Below are 20,622 nucleotides of genomic sequence, written 5' to 3' on the forward strand. Positions count from 1 at the left end.
AAAACACTGCTTGATAAACTGCTTTTAAAGCTTTCACTGTGTAAATTAAGTACAATTTAAGACAAAGTAGACAGACCTTCCCAGGTTTATCTATAAATTACATGCAAGTCACATTACAGTTTGCTCACCGCTGGCCAAATTATATATTTTGTTGATTTCTGAAGTGAAAACCAAGTTAACACAGTTACTTTATATATGATTAAGTTAAAAAAAATAAGTAGTAATTGAGGCATTTGCAATAGTTTGTACACCCTTTCACAGAACTTAATTAACTTCGGCCTTAGTTGACTCATTAGGACTGATTTGGTAAGTTAAGAATTCTAGAGCCAAACAGATTCTCTGACTCTTCAAACCTTGCTAACACAAACAACCATTGGCTCCTCTGAGCAGCTGCATGAGCATCTGAACATGATGCTAACTGATATCTACAAAGTAGTTAAATGCAAGGTAACTGTGGCAGTCAAGGCAAGAAGCTTTTGCAAATTGTGATATCTGCTGACTTAGGTATTCAAACATTTGCACATGCAACAATTCCTTTTTATTATTTTTAATTTTTTTACTTTTATTATTTTTAAGCTGCTCAAATGTTGTTATTTAAGACTGTCTTCTGCAGAGGTTGTGATTACTTTTTTTAATTTAAAAAAATTCAACAAAGTATGTCATTTGACCACAGGTGCCCAAACATTTCTATACAACTTGGCAGTTGTAAATCAGACAGGACTGACATTCTGCCCACATATAAAGTATAGGCTTGGTCTGAAAAACTGCACAGTCAAAGATTTCAGAACAATACAAGTGGCAAACCACAGTTTTTAAAAATAAATCACTGAAGGGAGGAGCTGAAAACAGGATGCAATGCTGCAATTCTCAAATAAATCTGAGGATGTTGGAGCCAACAGCAAAAAAAGTTCAAGGACCACATTTTTAAACCGTGGAAGCCAGGGCTCGATTTAAGGTGGGATGCAAGGAGACACCAACCCCCCAACAAAAAATAAATGATAAAATTCCTCCTTGTCGAATTGACATTCTTCTTTGGGATGAAGGTGAGAATTATAATGTCTGAAGAAATACTGGGGCTTTTAACTTCCTTGCACTAAAAAGCAGAAAAGTAAGTACTGCTACAGTTCATATCCAACCAAACCAAGTTGTTTGAACCCACCAACTAAAGGCATATATTGTCAGAGATTGTGATGTCATCAAAATGTTGCTGCCAATTTTGTTTTGTCATTTGATAAAGAGTCATAAGACTAACCATGTCAAATTATATAAAAATTAAATAAAAATGTAAATCACAAACACTGTAAGTAACAATTACTGAACAGAAACATGCGACATGCAAAGCCACAAAGGAATGATCACAGTATTACAGTTAAGTGTTATAAAGAAGTATAATCAATGATCCACAGTGACAATTTGAAATCCGATAAACTGGCGTTTTAGAGAGAACACCATGTTTGATAAGGCCTGTGTCAATGTAAAATACAGCAAAAGTTAGAAGCTTAAAGTGGTCGTTCAGTGAAAAATGACATTTAAACAATTTTCCCCTTACCTCAAATGGATCAGACGTATTTGTAATACAAGTTTGCTTCTTTAATTTTACATGGACAAAAGTACCTCACATAGCTAAAACAGTAGAATTGTGTCTGTTGTTGTTGCTGTTATACAGTGTAAGAAACCACATAACCAAGCCTATGTGAGATTACTTGAGATTATTTGGGTAAGAGGGGAAAACTGTTAATTTGATTTTTGGTTGAAATATTGCTTTACACTTCATTTGTTTAAACAGCATGCTCTCACCAAGTAAACATCAAGCTCTGAATCAGGGGTCCTGCTTTGGGGGGATGTGCTTGGATGGGCACTGTCTTCTAGAGCCAGGGTAGAGCTGGAGGTCCGGCGATGACCTCTGTTGGGCCACAGGGTTTTTTTTTTTGTTTGAAGGAAAAATAGATCATAATAGATCAGGTTACGTTAGTGGGAACAGCAGATCTGGATGTAATGATTAAGTTTATTGTGAAGTGTCATAATGTGAGAAATCAGATATAAAGCTACAGTGCAGTCACTGTTATTACTTTAAAGTTAATTGAGTGTAAGAGTGAGAAAGTGGCCATTGATAAACACCTGCTGTCTACGTCCTCCTCCTGCTCAAGCTTAAAGTCATCTAAAGAGGAAACGGAGGACATGGTAGCAGCTGAAATCGTCACATTCAAATTGGTAGAGCTTGGAATAACATCAGGTTTCTGAGAGGAACCCAAATCTGTCATGGAGAGACATCAAAAGAGCAAAGGAAAATATATGATCTTGATTTGAGATGTTAAATGTAAGTGCCAGTTTAATCTTGTGCAGCACAGCAGGGGTCATTCACCTTTTAACCACTGGTCTTCATGACCTTTCAATTACTTTTTTCATTACATTCATTTCCATTACCAACATTTAAAAATAAACATCATGCAGTTTAAGGGAATAGTTTATTAAAAAATGAAATGCACAAAATTTTCCTCTTCCAAATGCACGCGATAAGCCAGGACATTTTTTTGTGTCTGAAGTTTGCATCTTTAGTTTTACACAGGAGCTGCAGGGCTAATGTTGAGAACAAATAATGAACATCTAGGAAACTGGAACTGTGCTCTTTCCTTTTACCACTAGTCCAGCAGTGAATGCTCCATTTTTTTTTATTTTTGGTATGTGCTGAAGATTGGTACCAACAGGACCTAATGGTAATGTAAGATGTTCTCTTCTCAAAAACAATTTCACAACTTCATTACACCTCCAGGTAAAGACAAAGTCACCAAGTGTTATTTCATCACCAATAAGTGCACCAGGATATAAACTGGGATGATATATTGATGTGTTGATTGCTATTTTTAGAGTTATTACTTTGGAAAAAAGTTTGCTACAGCCACATAACTAAATAAGCTTATCTTTGTAATGTTATTAGCATATGTACTAGCCTCCACAGAACGTGTTTTTTGCCTTATATTTTTACACTTGACAGATAAACTGAGACTTTCTACATTATTCTGTGTAAATGTAGACATTTCAGTGACCTTTCAGAACAGTGCAGTATATATTTTCAGCCAGTAAGTTAAGCTAACTAGCAAGCAAAGAAGCTGGTAGCTGAATTAGACACTGTGGAGTGGCGTAAAATTACCAAAAAGACAATTAACTATGGTTATTATGACTGTTCCAGCTGTCCTGCAAGCAGGTGGAAATTACACTAGACCTAGAATCGGAATGGGTTCCCATTTGAGACAGTTCTTGTTTTTTGAATGTGCAGTGGAAAAACACTCATAGATTTCCATTTCATTAGCTTTATGGCTCCAGTGCAAAAATAAAGAAGCAAACTTTTGACACTAAACATGTCCTGGCTAATTCACTATGTTTGCTGTAGAGATTGTGTAAATTGAATTTTTCAAGTATTCATTCCTTTAAAGCAGTGGTCACCAACCCTGGTCCTTGAGATCTTCCTGCGGAGCCTAGGACCATCAACATTCTGCCACACCTGCTACAGCTAGTGAACTTCTTCAGAAGTCCTTTACAAGCTGATTCAGATGTATTACTGGTAGGTATAGGGGACATGGGGGAATGTGGGGTGCAGGGTGTTATATACAGGTTCGAATGAAACTCTGCAGGACCACAGATCTCCAGGAGGAGGTCTGGTGACCACAGCTTTCAATGAAGTCAGTGCCACTGACATGTCAATAGAACTGGGATTTGGCCCCATTAAAATCTGACTAAAGGTAAATCTGCAGAACCGTTTCAAAACCTTTAGAGTATTTATTGTTTTCCAAAATTTCTCCATGCTTGGGAAGCAGAATTACTAAATTCCATGACTCCAGGGAAAATGATTACCTTTGTCATCCAGATTTTCCAGGCTTTGTGCTTTCCTCTCTTCATTTGTCTCCTCCTTAACTGTTGCGAGGACTTCCTGTGATACAGACCTGATGGGTTGGATGGAGCTCCTTTTCCTCCGAGAGGAAGCACCTCGGAGAGCTACACCAAAGAAACAGCGATGGCAAAAAGGCAGGGAGAGTAGAAAAAGCGAGAAAAGATTAGCTTTGGCTTCAGATGCTGACTTTTTAAAACATGCATGAAAGAGAGAGAGAGGAGCCGCACTTACGATTGATCTTTTTAAATACGGTGCCACCCATAAACTTCAAGAACCTGTCAGCATAGAAATTCGGCCTGTGGACCGACACTGTGTCCTAAAACACATATCAAGAGCAAAGAGCTAAATGAATAATTGTCATTCACATAGCATTTTTCATTTTAGTAAGCAAACCCAAAAGTGTACACAGCAATATAAGCAAAACATTAAAAACAAAAAAAAACATCACAGTTCAAGTGAAATAATACAATTACAAACTACATCAGAAAAAAGAAAGGGAAAGAAAAACAGCAGCACACGGACTAATGAGGAGTTTTACATTTTTAAATAGAGAAAAATAAAAATAAGAGGCACTTACTCCATCATGAACAAGGGCTTTCCATGAGTGCTCAACTTTTTTGATAAATCTTCATGATAAAAACAGAACACGCAGTGATGTAACATTTCATATTTGCATCATGATTATATAACAGTGTTCATCCACATATCCTACTTCACATCACTTTTTGATTAAGCAGTGGAAAAGTAATCTTTTGCTATATGAACTATATATAAGATCAATCTGGTTTTGTCTGTTTCGGGTCAAATAATGCGTACCTATATGACTGTAGGATGTCGATGATTCCCAAAAAGATCAGCAACTTTTCGTCTTTGTGTTTGGCAGGGATCCCACCCATTCTACAAGAAAATAAAAAGAAATACTCATTATTTACTCTATTTCAAATTATTCAAGTGTTCCATTATAACATGCAAAAAATAATAATAAATATTTAACTGTCTGATTTGATTTTGTTTAGATTTTTACATTTTTAATTTTGTTTGTTTTTACTAATATTGGGTTGTAAGGGTTGGATTACCAGACACAGACTTAGCTAGGTCCTAATTTAAATGGATAAATGGATTTTCAACAGAAAAGACAGTGTAGTGCATAATCAGGATTAATCTGTGCCTGGAAAACTGCAGGGTTTAATCATCAAGAATTCCTGTTTTTTTTACGACCACATAGCAGTGAACAAGGACATACAGTACTGTGCAAAAGTCAGTGATCACACTTTTTTTTTCAAGTTCCTGTTAAAACGGCATCTGTTCGTATTTCAGCATCAGGGAAAAAAAGAGGAAACCATCTATTTAACAGACACATTTCACAGAACCTTTGTTGACAGGTAAATATAATACATTTTTTTCATTATTTATTTATTCTTTACTTTTATTACAGCTTTCATTCTTTTCGGGGTTTTTTTGTTACAGGTTTTCTAAAAAATCTGCAGGAATATTGTTCCACACCTCCGAAGTTCAGTCTTAGAAGCATTTTCTGCTTCTCACAGTACAAATAATCCCAAACACATTCAGTGATGTTGAGGTGTGGACAGTCTATTGCTCTGAGAACGGCAGCTTCTTAACAGCTACACGACCTTTCAGACTCATAGTGTTGAGTTGTCTTCTCACAGTAGAAGGATGGACAGAACCAGCTGTGGATTTTTTCAGATCTGAAGCAGCTTGATTTTCTCCTCTCTCTCAAAGATGAAAGTTTTAAGTGCCGTTTATCTGATGGGGACAGTTTTGGTGGTCTACCAGGTCTTGCACGGTTGGGAGTCCTATGCAAGTGGATTACCTTATATGTAATCTAAACCTAAAAAAAGAATAATTTGTAAAATAATGCAGTCCAACAGAAAGAGTACTAAACTACAGCATTAACTCACTCTCAACCAGACAACTGCACACACATTCATCAAAACTGCACAGGAAATATACTGACCATGCTAATATATATATATATATATATATAAAATATATAAAGGTGCTGTGAAACCACACCACCATAACAGACAACTATAGTGTGCGGCAAAACGCCACCCTAACCACTTTCCGTTTTAGTTTTTTTGTAAAGGTATTTTTAAATGTTCCAACCAAGATGCATAGTGTGGCTCTTGCGGCCTACAAACTGAAACCAACCTAAAGAACTAACTTCAGCCTGTCAGAGTCAAAGCACAGCTTCATGAGAGCACAGAGAGACTGATGGAACAGGGCGGTTTAAGGCTTGTGTCAGACAATAAGTTTTTCCCACAATATCTAGATCATGGGTGCTCAATCCTGGTCATGGAGATCTACCACCTTGGCGAGTTCAGATCCAACATGCCAAACAGTTCAGCTTTCATTCCGAAAGCTTTCATTACCTCTATCAGGTGTGTTAAATTAGGGTTGGAGCTAAACTCTGCAGGGTGGTAGATCTCCAGGACCAGGATTGAGCACCCCTAAACTAGATATTGCCTTATTTTACATCCATTAATGTAGTTCTTGGACAAACATCTTTAACTGCCGAGACCATAAGTCAGTCAGAGTGACAACTTCAGCAACCCAGCTCCCTTCTGAACTTTCAGCCCCTTAACTAGATGGACTTGTTGCAAGTACACAAAACATGCTGTATCTTCTTTTATAACATGACCTAAAGTGTAATAAGCTGATATTTAACTTTCATTGTAGAAGTTTTTTTGAATGATCATATATCAGCATAAAGACAAAACAAGAGACTAATGTGGTTGTATAAGAGTGCTGAAGTTTAATAGTAGGCTTAAGGCCTGTACACAAGCTTAATTTATTTGTGTGATTTATTCAGACAACAATAAATTAATTACAGCATGTGTATAACTGATATCTTATACACCAAACATGATTTCTCAGACGGCAAAAATACAGCAAATTTCTTTTTGCAAACTTTCATCAGCAACATGAACCATCAGAACAATGACAATCATCTCTGCCTTTGGCTTGATGACAACCTAGATGATAAAAAAGCTGCAACTAAAACCTTTTCAAATGTGTCAACAGAATCTCCAAAAGCATCTGACACAGGGCTATGAAGGGCCCAGTTATATATGGAACCACTTAAAGTTTCTGTTTCTAAATGCAGCTGTGAAACTCCTCACACTTTCACTTTTCCAAATAGGAAAGTAGCCTGTTTGTTTGTTCATTCTGTGATCAGTAACGGATATCTTATTTTCACTCGCAGACATTCCACCTGTTTGTTTCGTGCTTCATCTCATGTGGAGCTGCATCCTCAAAAGCAGCTCAAGTAGAGTTACGGAGAGCCGAGCTGTGAGTGAAAGTTTTAGCTCCTGAATGAAACTCTCCATTCTCCTTTCGCTTTTTCAATGTGGAAAGCATCCTGCACACTTGCAGTTCACCCATTTCATGAGAAGCAATTACCTTTGGATAGACACTCTGCCCATTTGTTTTTGTGGTGCAAACAAACAAACAAAAAAACGTATCTGAATATTCAAATTATTGTGTTGTTCATATGCATTGGGTTTGGTGTGCAGCTGTGCTTTTAGCATGACTTTACACAGTGTAACTTTCATGCAACTTCAGGTAACAGTTGAAATGCAACCATCTCAGACAGCAAATTAAGACACCAAAAAGGCATCACATGATTACGTCAGAGGACATGCTCTTAAACTATTCATTAACCAGATCAGTGGCAGCTGAAAATTTAACTGAATGTGTTGCATGCAACTTTGATTGCTTTTGCATTGCGTCACAGTCAAGCAGTAATTAAGCACAGGCAGCTCACAACATGCAGCATGTTTCACTATGAAAGCCAGTCTATCTTTCATGTGATGTCATTTCAGCGTGCACAAGCTAAAGGGCTCAGTTTGCTTTATGAAGCTGGGGTTATGCTAACTGGTCCACACTAGCTCAAATTCATTTTCAGTGGCATCAGCATTATAGAATGAAGCCTTCCTTTGGGTCTGTGCTCTCTGTCATTGATGGTTCCTGGCTGTTTCACAAGTTACGGAAACAGAAACCACATAGAATGCTATTTATAACAGATGCTGATAAGCACTTTGCAGGAAAATACTGATGCTACTAATAATAAATGAAAGCTAACAGGACTCCAACTGGGGTTATGCTAACTGGGCCACACTAGCTTCCGTTCCTCATCAGTGATGTTAGCATGACTGGCTGAAGCATTTTTTTTGGCCTAGGTCTTCTAACAATGTCAGTGATGGATCCTGGCTCACAGCCTCACAGTCTATTCAATCAGACAGTGTATCATGCAGTTCCACTCACGTCTCATCGTCGGTGTCTGGTAGAGGCTCTGCTGGTTTTCCTCCTCCCTGAATGGACTCCATAGCAGTGGAGTAGAGAACTTTCTGGGTTCCCTGCCGCCTGCTGTCTCCCCTGCCTCCTCTCTCCCTCATCTTTTTACCCAGCACATGGATCCCCAGCAGTAGACTGTAGTCCATGATCTTAAAGCTCTCCAGAACCTAATCAGGGGACACACACAAAACATGGTCACTAAAGGGCTGCTACTTTTTTAAAAACAACATTGCCTAAAAGTGCTCTTTGGAGCAATGCCATAGAAGAACTACCTAAAGAACCTTTCAGTGGATGGCTCTTTAAAGAAATTCTCCAGTATTTATCAACCTAACTGCTGTAACTGCAGCTTTCCATTGATAATTTTGTTAAAATGATCTTATAAAGTAAATTATAAATCAATTTATATTATGCTGATGAAGGTAACATTAGTAGATAATTCACTTACATCCTTGGATGACATCCTACACCAGACTTTGGCTCTTTTTACTTTATTTTAGTTCTCTTTAAATACTCTAACTTTCACAACAGACATTACAAAATGCTGTTCCACCTGGTGTGTGTAAACCCAAACTCCAAAATCTTACGCAGTTTCAAAATGTGTCGTTCACTCCTCAGTCCATACATTCCACAAATGGAAAATAAACTGCAAAAACAGCTCCTTTTGACTAAATTTTTCTGTCATGAAAACCAACGCATTTATGTATATCTGGCTATTCAGCCTACAGCAGTTTAGCTCCACCCATTCACACTGAAGTTATAAGGAGTGTTTCATCCAGGACTTCTTTTTGAACTAGGCATGATGCAAGGCAGCCAATCAGTACTTAGGTCATTAACAGCAGTATCCCTGTTAAGTAACCATATGTCATAGATATGGCAGATATAAAAGAGGCTGAAAATTGCTGGAGTTTTCTTATAAAAGCACCATACAATAAAAGGAAACCGAAAGTGGTTCTTTTATGGCATTGCTCCAAAGAGTCCTCTTTGGCAACTTTATTTATAAGCAAGGATCCATTTTAATGTTGTGCATCACCTGAGTTCACTAATGATTTCACCATAACATACAAAAGAACCCAAATCTGGGTGTCGTGTGGAGGCCTGGAACAAATATTATAGGCCTCAGTGGAAAGTTGGCCTGCAACAGCCTACTGATTGCTGTCCGAATCATAAAAGGAGCGGTCACAGCACAGCAGAATCAGGAGTAACTGATAACACTGACATCAGAAGTGCTTGTTGCAGCAAAGCAATGAAGAAAACAAGGTTGTTTTTAACAATGTTGCTATAGTTAATTCATGTATCAAAACCTAGGATTTAACTATTTCACAAGACGTGTACATTCATACACGACAATAAAAAGGCTCTATTTACAGACGCTGCAACCCTTGGTTCCGATCACCACCAATTTAAAGACATCGGAGTAAATATGTGTCTTTAAAATTTGTTTAGGGTAAATTATGTTCCAAATATGCTTTTAGCAGCTGTATGTTACCTCACCTCTTGATGCAAAAATATAACGACTGATTGGTTACGTCTCTTATAGAGATTAGAAATAAGCTGTTTTTTTCTGCCTGTGACTGGTTTAGTAAGCTCCTTAATGAATCAGGTGCTCTGCGCTGTGCTGTCCAGAGGTGGATAAGCTGAGGGTGAAAAGGTCATTGTGTCCCATCTACCGAACCAGATTTTAATCAGCTCATTCAGAATGACTCAGGAAATGATGAGAGCTGCCCTGCTTTCACCATGGCATAACAGAATGTATACACGACTCTGGCATACATCAAATCAACTGCAGTTTAAACGGTCTAAATGTCGTTACTTCTCCGACAGAAAACAGCGATTCATGAGGATATCATGGCTACATCTGCCTAGGGCTGATATTAAAGTCCACGGTAGAGGCTATCCATTATTGTAGGTCCGATATTCTGATTGTATTCCTCTGTCCAAGTCAAGCGGTCTCACTTGTGGTTCTGCATAGAATGTGTTTTATGTATTGCTGCATACGTTTAATCTGTGCAGTAGTCATAAAGTGTATTACATAAAAGCAGCCCTGACTCTTTTTATGCTGCTTTCATGCTGCTATCGTCCATACTTAAAAGTCGCAGATCTAAAAGAGTGGTATTGGAATTAGTCTACACATGCAAATCAGCTGAATGTATTAGGTATGCAACTCTGACAATGACGATTCTTTAGGAAACAATTCAATGCATCATGAAATCTCAAATTTCACCACAGTTTAATTTGATTACTATACTATAATATATTTAGTTTTGACTGATGTTTCTGATATTTGTTGATGTATTCATTGTACTGCTATCTGCATTGGATCTAGATGCAGATGGATCTATTCCCAATTTCTGCATTTCATAAATGTTTATGTATCAGCCCTAGCAGATATGTACAGGAAAAAATATCGGATATTGGCTCAGAATTCCAACATTGGCGCGTCCCTATTTAAAAGAAACTGCTGATTTTCCTAACACTAAAGTTTCCACTAGAATTTTAGATTTTCTTTGGATGTGGGGGAAGTCTGTTGGAGGAACTACTTACACAGTAGTGGAATAAAGATGAAAAGACATTAAGCTTTTCACATTTGAAAATAAGCAGAAAATTTCATTTTGGCCAAAAATGATCCATTCCTGAATATTACTATAACCAACTATAATCAGTTTTCACATTCTGAAATCAGTGCAGCTGAATCAGCATCTTTAGACTCATTTCTTCACCCACTGCTCAGGGCCCATGGCTCTCCACAACCTAAACCAGGCATCCAGTTTTCTTAATGGCATCAGGTGATACAACAAAAAAGTGGACCATCTGGAAAGTCCTGAGGACTTGTCTGAGAACCTCTGCTCTAAATGTATTCATTCCACTAATTTGTCAGCAGTAACTGACCCGACAGTCTCGCTGCAGCGTCTTCATCAGGGCGTGGCATGTGTCTGCGTCCAAGTGCAGGCCCTCAAAGTGCATCTCCTGGAAGTCTAAGTCTTTAAAGGTGGGAGAGGATTTGGCTCTTTCTTTGCGTGAAGCTCGCCGCTTGTACGTCGAGCCTTTTAGGTCGTATTTGTAGTGCATTGTCAGAGAACGAGGCAAGACGTTGTTCATCACCACCAGTCGGATATTGACTCCTCCGCACTGGACGCAGTAGAGGCCATAAAACTTAGGCAGGAGGGTCCTTGGGTTCTGGTTAAGATTCTGCAACAGGGGGAAACTCATGGAGTTAATATGTAATTCAAGCAGAGCACAGAGTTTAATCCATCCTTGCTGAAAAAAATGGAAACCAAAGCAGTATGTCATTCCACTTAAAGAGTCATTTAAACAGTCGTGGAAAAAATGTTCCCAAGAGCTATTTTTTATAGAGATATTAAATAAACAGTTAGGTATGAAATTTTACAGGATTTTCCCCTTATTCCAAATGTAGTAGTTTTACCAAGACAAGCCTGGTGTCCAAAGTGTGCTCCTTTAGTACTTAATATGATGCTTGTCATGTTATGTAATGTTTTGTAGTGCAGCATTACATCCCTCAGCCTCATCGGTTTGACAACAGTCATGTTTTCAAATAAATCAAAAATTCTCTCATGACAATAACCAGCACGCATTAAGAAAATAATCACATGACAACTGGAAATCCTTACAGTGTTTAACAAATCCTTAGTGCTGGCCACTAGAGCCACACATCTGTGATGCTAGCTTGCATTGGTGATGCAGCACTAACCTCAATCAGTTGTCAAACTTTTTTCCTTGTTATCGGAACAATGGCATTAAAGACTTAGGCCTTATTCACACATAGTGCTTCTGCGTGGTGTGAGCGGCGTAGCAGCATGAGCGCAACAGCTTGAACACGCTGGCCTTTCATACATACAGCATTCGTGCTGCAGAGCGGAGCACCGAGAAAGTTATACAGACATTCTTTTTTCCAGGCAGAGAGATGGTCCCAATAGTCACTCTGCTCAACAAAAATCTAATTTATGAAAGTACATAATATATTTATTTATCCTCAACAGCATACAGACTTGTGATTAGTCAAAAGTTTCAAGCCTGGTGGACCAGCTAGGAAATCTGTTTGCAGCACGGAATGTTTAACTAGTATTTCATCGTGAATCAAATTTTTTAACTGTGGTTTTAAGTGTTTATACGGTTTTCTACTTTTTTTTTTTTTTAACTGATTTTCGTGGCTTATTTTAGTGAATTTTGCTGCGCAACTTGCAGAAAAATATTGGCACTGAGTCTATTCTCTAAATAACGTGGTGTTTCAGTGCGACATCTGGGACGCTCTGCCTGTGTGAAAGTGCTGACCAGTTAACATGGGCGCTGAAATGAAAAGCAAGACTTTCCGCGTCACTCACACCATGCAGTATGTGTGAATTGGGCCTTAGCCAGCTAGTCAAAAAAGTTTCAAAATTGACCCTCAAGATACATCATCAGAAGGGGGTTTACTAGTCTTTAAACCAGGAAATCCTCCTGTAGATACTACTGCAGTACTGCTGTGAAAGGTGACTAGGCATGTCTACAAAAGATGCAGCGATGGTTACATTTTTCATTTTCACTGGAGTGTCCAATCAGAGGATGTATTAATTTTTTTTGAACAAAATATGTCATGTAACCAAACTTTTTGCATAAGACTATATGTGCTTATGCAAACAAATACCTCACTGCATAATCCAGACATCAGATGCCAAACATGTCTTGGCTGACTTACTACATTTGGAGTAAAATTGGAAAACTGTAAATCTGATTTTTCACTTTAAACAGTATGCATTGCTCAGTGCTTACATCATGTCACAGTGTAGTCTATGTAACTGTGTGTACAGTCATACCTGGAAGAGCAAAGCCTGGAGACTTCTCCTTGTGGCTAAATCTGACACATTTACAGTCATTTCTATTAATGTGCATTATTCTTATATTATACTGTGTTTAAGTAACTGTGACAATGAAATGCTGGGTGTTGCATCATGGTGTGGTGGTCTGGTGTTAATGTGGCACACCATGTAATAGCCAGGAAGCAACTTCTGCAGAAACTCTGCCTCTTTGTGCTGCACTGTCTTGATGATAAACTCGTCGTCACTTGTTAAGTAGAACCAAGAGCTGCTTGCCCCGGGGTTAGACAGTTCAATTAGGGGTTCATTGCAGATGGAATACTGCAAAAAGAACAACAGGAAAATCATTAACCTGCAACAGTATGTTTATTAAATATTAACTTTAAAGACTGATAAGCACTAATTGTGTTGTAGTGCCCAACACCACATAGTCCAGGAAGTCCTTTCAACAACTCACTTGTGACACAGTTTACTCATCAGCGTCTCAGTTAACATTTAGAAGAGTTTTTGGATGCTCACCAGATAGTCATCAGGTTTTATCCCAAACAGTTCTCGGAAGTAGCGGAAGGCCACAGGGGCGTAGGTTTTGAAGCGGAAGTCAGGGTAGTGATGTGCTGGGGTCAAGTTACTACCTTCACTAAAAGTGAAAACAAAACATCATCATGGCTATTTTACCTACAGGGTCAGTTTTACAGAGCCACATACACAGTTTTTTGGTTTGTGCCCCTTTTTATCCATATTATATCCAAAAACAGTAACATAATATGTTGTAATACACTATTCATCCAAAAGTCAGCACACTTGCTCATCAACATTTCTTCTGAAATCAAGAGCATTAATAAAGAGTTTGTTCCTCCTTTGCTACAGTAACAGCCTCTACTCTTCTGGGAAGGCCTTTACACTAGATGTTGGAATATTGTTGTGAGGATTTGATTGCACTCAGCCACAAGAGCATTAGTGAGGTCAGGTACTGATGATGGATCACAAACCTATCCTAAAGGTACTGGATGGAGCTCCATCACTCCAGGGAACACAGTTCCACTGCTCCACGCCCCAATGCTGGGGGGCTTTATAACCCTCTAGCCAACACTTGGCACTGGACTAGGTGACTTTAGGCTCAGGTGTGGCTGCTCCAGAGCATCCCTTTCTATCTTTTCTATGGAGATTGTACAAGCTGTATGTGTGCATCTGCACACCTGTGTCAGAAATAGGTGCACCTTAATGTAGCTCTCATTCACTATTTAGAAGGGTGCCTACATGCTTTCAGACATATAGTATACATTTTCAATACATTACTTTTTCTAGGAATGAGTTTAATGGAACCGGGTGTGTTACAGCCACAACAGTACTATAAAATGTGCTGACTGATAAGACTGCTACTCCCCTGAACAAGGTACACACCCATTTAGGGCATGTTACATATATCTACAGTCATATACTGTGTTTGATAACATACAGTACCATGCAGAGGGCTTTCATTTCTTTAATATCCAGTTAAAACATCCAGTAAGTATGTTATGTTATTCGTTTTTCAGGAAAAAAAGCAGAAAACACATTTAAGCATAAAATTACACAGAACTAAATATAATATGATTTTAGTATTGTGTGTCCACCCTCTGTATTATTTACAGCTTCTATTCCTTTCTGGAGAACTGCTTTCAATTTTTCAAAGCACCTCCAAAGTTCAGTCTTAAGTTGGTTACTTTTCATGATCCAAGTAATCCAAATTTGAAATTTAGACTCATCAGTCCATAAAACCTGGCTCTACATCTCTATTTCCTTCTCTCACTAAAGGCTTCTTAACAGCTACACATCATTTCAGAAACACATCAGCTACACATCATTTCAGAAACACCTTTCTCCTCTCTCTCAGAGATGAACACTTTAAGTGCTGTTTATCTGATGGGGACAGCTTTGGTGGTCTACCAGATCCTGCAGGTGGTTGTTCGGAGTCCCATTTTCTCTGTATGTTTTAACAATTTTTTGAACTCCAGTTTTGGAAACTCCTGTTTTTCATGGATTTCCTTCGGCATTCTCCTTCTTTATACAAGTGGATTATCCAATATCTAATCTCCTGAGAAACACTTCCTGAAAAGCAAATAACTTGCACTTATTGTCCTTTTTAACTGGAAATTAAATAAATCAAAGGTGGTCTCTGACTTTTGCAGAATATTGTATAATACACATACACAGCTATTTAGAGTCTGTAGTTCTGTGTAATATGAAATACCTGGGGAGAAAGACGCTCTCCACCATGTAAAAATCTTGCATAAGCACATCTCTGTCTGGCTTAGAGGTCAGATTGCCCACCGTGTAGCCAATGCCAAGCTGAATGGCTCCCTTCACTGCCTCTGCTGTAGGCTGAAAGCAAACACAGATGAAATGAGAGCAACCACAAGCTGCTAAATGCTGGGTTTTGCAATGCAGGTCATATTCAGAGGCAGAAACAGGATATGCCAATGTGAAGCCATAAAGATAGGTGTTATCAACAACACAAACAATGAAAAGAGGAAGCACAAGGCTAATGTAGAGGCTTGGTCACGCATTTCCAAGAAGTTTTTTTTATGCTAGCATACTGCAATCATCTAGTGAAATGTATAATTACGAGTCACGTAAAATTCCCTTTTTACTTTTTGTGTAAATTCTTAATGTGCTTCAATAATATGCTACAAAAAACAAGACCATATAGTACACCCTGGTCTGACAAAGGTGTCACAGCAAAAAGATCACTGTAAAAAAAAATCTTTAAGATGATTTTTCATGATTTTAAGGTGACAGATTACGCAAAAATAGATTTAACAGAGTTTTTCCTTTACCTCAAATGTAGTCAGTCAGTTGAGACACATTTGGAGTCCAAAGTTTGTTTCTTTTGTTTTGCACTGGAGCTAATGATGCTAATGTCGTTAATAAGTAACGGAAGATATCACTTTCACTGCGCTGTGAAAACTGCATGACTAAATCACACTCGTGCCTCAAATAGTGTCAACTTGTGAAATAATCTGAAATAGATTGGTAACAATGTGGTTTCTGACACTGTATAACAGAGTTCATACTGTTAATCATGTTCTTTCAGAAAAGTAATACTTTCAGGAAAATCCAGGCTTCTAGATCACGACTACTATTTTCAGCTTGGCAACACATTTTTCTTCATTTTTTCAGATATTAGTATCTTATTGTTAGTCATTAGTTTCTACATTAGCCTCATAGCTGCAGTGCAAAACTAAAGAATTAAACTTCTGACAACAAACATGTCTTGGCTGATCAGCTACATTTGAGGTTAAAGCTGAGCCAACACAAACAATTTCTAGCACAATTTTAACACTGATTTGTCCCTTTTGACAAAATTTCAAAATCTGAAGTGATTTTTCAGGTCAGGAGTTTGATCAGACAGAGATAAAGGGGATGCTGGTTGAAAACACGCAAACTAGTGCCTTTATAATATATGCACTGTGATTTTAAGGCCATTTCTTTACAGTTTTAATTCAGCTGCTGTTTCAGGTCTGTATTAAAATATTTCTCCAGCTCTCACTGTGATATTTGCGTTTCTCAACTACGTATTCATCCCTAAGTTGTGGGTTTCTTGTGTGTGCACAAAAGCACAAAGAAGTTCAGCCGTGTTTAGCTTTATTTGTATCCTGTGACAGCGGAAGATTTGGGGTTTTAAGTGGTTTTTATAGCTGAAATGTGTGCACTATACCCTCATTTTGCCTTGTTGTCTAGTGTGCACACCCTTACAAACAAAAGGACATGAAACAGTGAGAGACTGACGTTAAATGTGCAGAGCTCTCTGTTTTCTATCTGTTAGGCTACTGCTTGTTGCAATGCTTTTGGTGAAGCGGCCTGTTGAATTAGATTTAGTGCTTAAAAAACACTGTGTATCACGATTATTTATAGCCATATGAAATAATTAAATGAAATGGAAATTGGATATTGTTAAAATGGGATGAAATGTACTTGGGCTGTCATCAATATACTTGGGTGGGTCGCCCAAGTATGTATGTGGGGAAACACTGAAATGACTTCATAATTTTTTATTTTTAGTAATTACTACAGAAATTATGTATTACTTGCAAAAAGCCAAGCTAATGAAGTATTTACATTGTTTTAAAAGAAAACCTAGCTTTTAGTGGGCTGTGGATCAAAGGCCTAAATCAACAAGATGCAACCAGAGAATATCACTAATACTATCATAACACCTGTACATAATGGATTTTTGGCTGTTTTGTTGCTACTGTCCTGGAAATCTGTCTAAACACCAGAGCACGTCTCTGCTGTGGGCAAACACACTCTGCGATCCACCTAATAATGTTAACGTCAGCCTCAGCTTTGTTACACATGCTGTACCACGCCAACAGTATGATGGCTGTTATGTAACAAGCAGCGCAAAACAGCATTCTAGGCTGTTAAAGAAAGTTGAGAAATCGGAGTGGGATAATGAAATCCCACTTAATCCGCAAAGAGCTTGGAGCACAAACGCCACATTGTCCCCTTGCGAGGAAAAACATGTCGGGGGGTTTGACCTGAAAGGGTCTGTCAGCTGGTCGAGGCGCATGAATGAGGTTAATACCAATAATGTGGTTGGACGAAGATGGGTGGACCCACAGTGGATGCACAATAGGGGATAAATTTGGACAAAAGTGCTATATAAACTATACACTAACTCTAGGACTAAATCAACTGAATGTAGCTTTTATAGGGCTGTGGGGAACTAAAGAGGAATTACACCAATTTTCAAAGTCTCTACATAATTCAATCATAAAGATGTAAACACAGTCATTCACAGTCTTTCATGTGAAATGCTCTGTTCTAGAGAAACTGACTTATTTCTTTACAGTGGTGGCGACAGGAACCAGGGGTCGCAATATATATACTGCAAATATAGCCACTTTACTACTGAAAACAACCAGTGCATGTACACATAAGTTTCTATATGTAATGTTGATAATGGTAAAACATAAAATTAAGAGGTAAATTTAAAAAAAAAAGTTTTTTTCCCGTACACCATTCTGCATGCACTTCTCCACCATGGCGGAGTTTATTAATATGTTTTAGGCCAAACTCTTCTCAAAACTACCGTAAAACAATGCTGCAGACATCAGGCAGCCCATTCTTAACCATTTCATGTAATAACTTTAAGTTAGGAAGCTTTTAGAGGCATTAAACTCTTCAGACGTCTGGTTCCTATCAACACCACTGTGAACAATACTGACATGGTAAGTTAGTCTTTAGACTGTAGCATCTCACATCCACTCTAAAGGACTGCTTACATCTTATACACTTGACACATTGGCGGAATTCTTTAAAGGCCTGAACTAACACCTGCAGTTACTAAGGTTTGTCTGTATGGTTGCTACTGATGAACGTGTCTTTCCTGTAAATTCACTGTATGTGGCACAGGCTAAAAGAAGGCATTATTGAATTCATACCTTTTTGTGATCTTTGCTTGCACTCTTCTGAGGTCCTCCACCCTCAGATTCATTTGTTGCTGACATCTATTGTTAAAAAAAACAAAGCAAACCAAACAAATAACGATTTGTTCAATATGAATTAAAATAAATTTTGTTTTAATAAACGATACTATACGTTCCATCGGCAAAGTATGTTTTTAGTAGTATACAATAGCATCCATGAGCTGAGTGCGCTTTGTGCTGATTTTACGAGAGAAGGAGGAAGTGGCCTGTTCCTGTTCTTGCTGAAGATAAAAGCTGAGCAGACTCCTGTGCACATCATACCATCGTTTGACACAGCATTACTCTTTGTGACTACCACATGCCTTCTGCCACCATATTTTCATGTTCATGTTAAAAGCAACAGATTTGCTTTATACCAAGAGATACTGGTGTTCTCCCTTACCTTGTAAACCGCTCTCCTCATGTGATCTCACGGCCACTGCATATCCAGGACTATAAATGAATGTAGGAGTCCTAAGAGAGAGCGAGAGAGGAAAGATAGAACATGAGTAAGTTGGCGGGATGTCTGTGCGTGACTGATATAGAAAGTGAAAGAAAAGATCAAGCACATATGTGTGGCTGTAGCACAGATGAAGAGAGTTGATGTGAACGTGTCACACAGGAAGCATGTGTGTGCGAGGGAAGGGGATGAGTGGGAGAAAAGCTTACAGATTACCACGGATTCCCTCATTCTCAGAATATCGGAACAAATTGCAGGAAAAAAACAACGTTTGCTGTTCAAAACACTGAGCTTATATCCACAGTGAGAAGATGTCAGCTACAAACTGGCACTCAGCCTGTTTAATAACTGTAAGATACAGAGTGTATTTGAGAAACTACAGAAGTGCCAACACAAAGTTTGCGAGCATAATGCGGCAGACATAGCAAAGATATTTTAAGCAAAGTCTCATATTTCATAGCAAGAGTCCAGAGGAGGAGAAGTCACAGCCCAATTACATAACTCTGCTGTCCTGAGAAAACTTCCATTTTGGACTGTTTTCCCCCCATAAATTAAAGCATTAGGCCTTTCCCAGGACTGAGAGTTACAAAATCAGTTTAAAACCTCTTCACATTTTGTCATAATCAGGTCTTTTTCTCCTCTCCCAAAAGCTAATGTTATTCATTTGCTGGTCTGTCTGCTCAAACATATGATGTCATAACAAAACCTTTTATTTACTACATGGATACTTTACAGGAGAAGGGAAAAAAAAAACATTCTAAACTATCACTTGTTACAATAATTTCCATTAATGTTGGATATTATTTATATTTGTTTATATGAGTATTTATTATTATTTTATTATTTTAATTACATTACTAATTCTTGTTATGTATTTATTTATTTATGTTGACATGTTCACAGATGGCCTCAACATCACTGAATGCCTAAAATCAAGTGTATTTAAAGGCTGTTTTGACTAAGTTAAACAAATCAAAGAGTGGCCTCTGACTTTTGCAGAGACGTTTTGCACTTTCAATGTAAGTTAATGTAACAAGGTTTTATTTTAAGTAATTCTGAACCATTTCTGCTGGTCTGTTCGTTGTGAATTTTTGACACGGTGTAAAGGGTAACCAATGTTTTTAAATTTGGTTTAAAAATAAAAAAAGAAATGGAGATTTAAAGTTTAGACAGTGACAATATACACACACACAGACAGTTCTGTGTAAAAGACTTAGGCTCCTAAGCACATTATTTATAATAATTTACCTTGGACAATAAGTAAGATTTGCTTGTAAAATTATAAATGTAGTAAAAAGTAACATGTAACATCTTTTTTCAAACAGTTAACATCTTGTGAGCAAGTCTGAAGAACACAGTTTGGCTCCAGATTTCTTCTGGAAGTCCCCAGCCACCACACACATTTATTAAATATCAACACCAGCACATTTGATTTAACACAATGAAGCACTGATTAGCTAAACCAGGTATTGGATGTTATCTACAAATAATATTAGGCTTCCTCTAGGAGAGGACAAGTACATTGACATACATAAAATCACGAATTACTGTTTTAATATTAAATGTGTTTACTGTAATATTAGTTTTTTGTTTGTAATATTGTTTTTTAGTTATTGAAATTGTAAACACTTCCTGCTCGGATAAACAGTAATTCTCAGGCGTTTAAAGCATTTGCATATTACTGTTTGTATACATTTCAAA

The 20,622-nt window shown here is 37.9% G+C and overlaps 1 protein-coding gene across 3 annotated transcripts in view; it reads right to left on the reverse strand.

Moving 5' to 3' along the window:
* The window catches only part of pip5k1ba (phosphatidylinositol-4-phosphate 5-kinase, type I, beta a), a 28,153-nt gene that overhangs the window by 1,756 nt on the left and 5,775 nt on the right, over positions 1-20,622 (reverse strand). For 2 of the 3 annotated variants that reach the window (XM_036594939.1, XM_036594940.1), the window contains 13 exons: positions 18,865-18,935; positions 18,438-18,503; positions 15,242-15,372; positions 13,531-13,648; positions 13,180-13,332; positions 11,090-11,389; positions 8,174-8,370; positions 4,703-4,783; positions 4,464-4,512; positions 4,118-4,202; positions 3,850-3,990; positions 2,119-2,254; positions 1,798-1,903 (listed from right to left, as the gene is read on the reverse strand). In XM_036594939.1, the coding sequence (XP_036450832.1) occupies positions 1,798-1,903; positions 2,119-2,254; positions 3,850-3,990; positions 4,118-4,202; positions 4,464-4,512; positions 4,703-4,783; positions 8,174-8,370; positions 11,090-11,389; positions 13,180-13,332; positions 13,531-13,648; positions 15,242-15,372; positions 18,438-18,503; positions 18,865-18,885 (1,584 nt within the window). In that variant the 5' untranslated portion in view covers positions 18,886-18,935. The remainder of the gene's footprint in view (positions 1-1,797; positions 1,904-2,118; positions 2,255-3,849; positions 3,991-4,117; positions 4,203-4,463; positions 4,513-4,702; positions 4,784-8,173; positions 8,371-11,089; positions 11,390-13,179; positions 13,333-13,530; positions 13,649-15,241; positions 15,373-18,437; positions 18,504-18,864; positions 18,936-20,622) is intronic. The other variant, XM_036594941.1, reaches the window with a different exon arrangement.

Source organism: Colossoma macropomum, unplaced genomic scaffold (genome assembly GCF_904425465.1).
Source record: "Colossoma macropomum unplaced genomic scaffold, Colossoma_macropomum, whole genome shotgun sequence".
In the NCBI taxonomy this organism is placed as follows: Eukaryota; Metazoa; Chordata; class Actinopteri; order Characiformes; family Serrasalmidae; genus Colossoma; species Colossoma macropomum.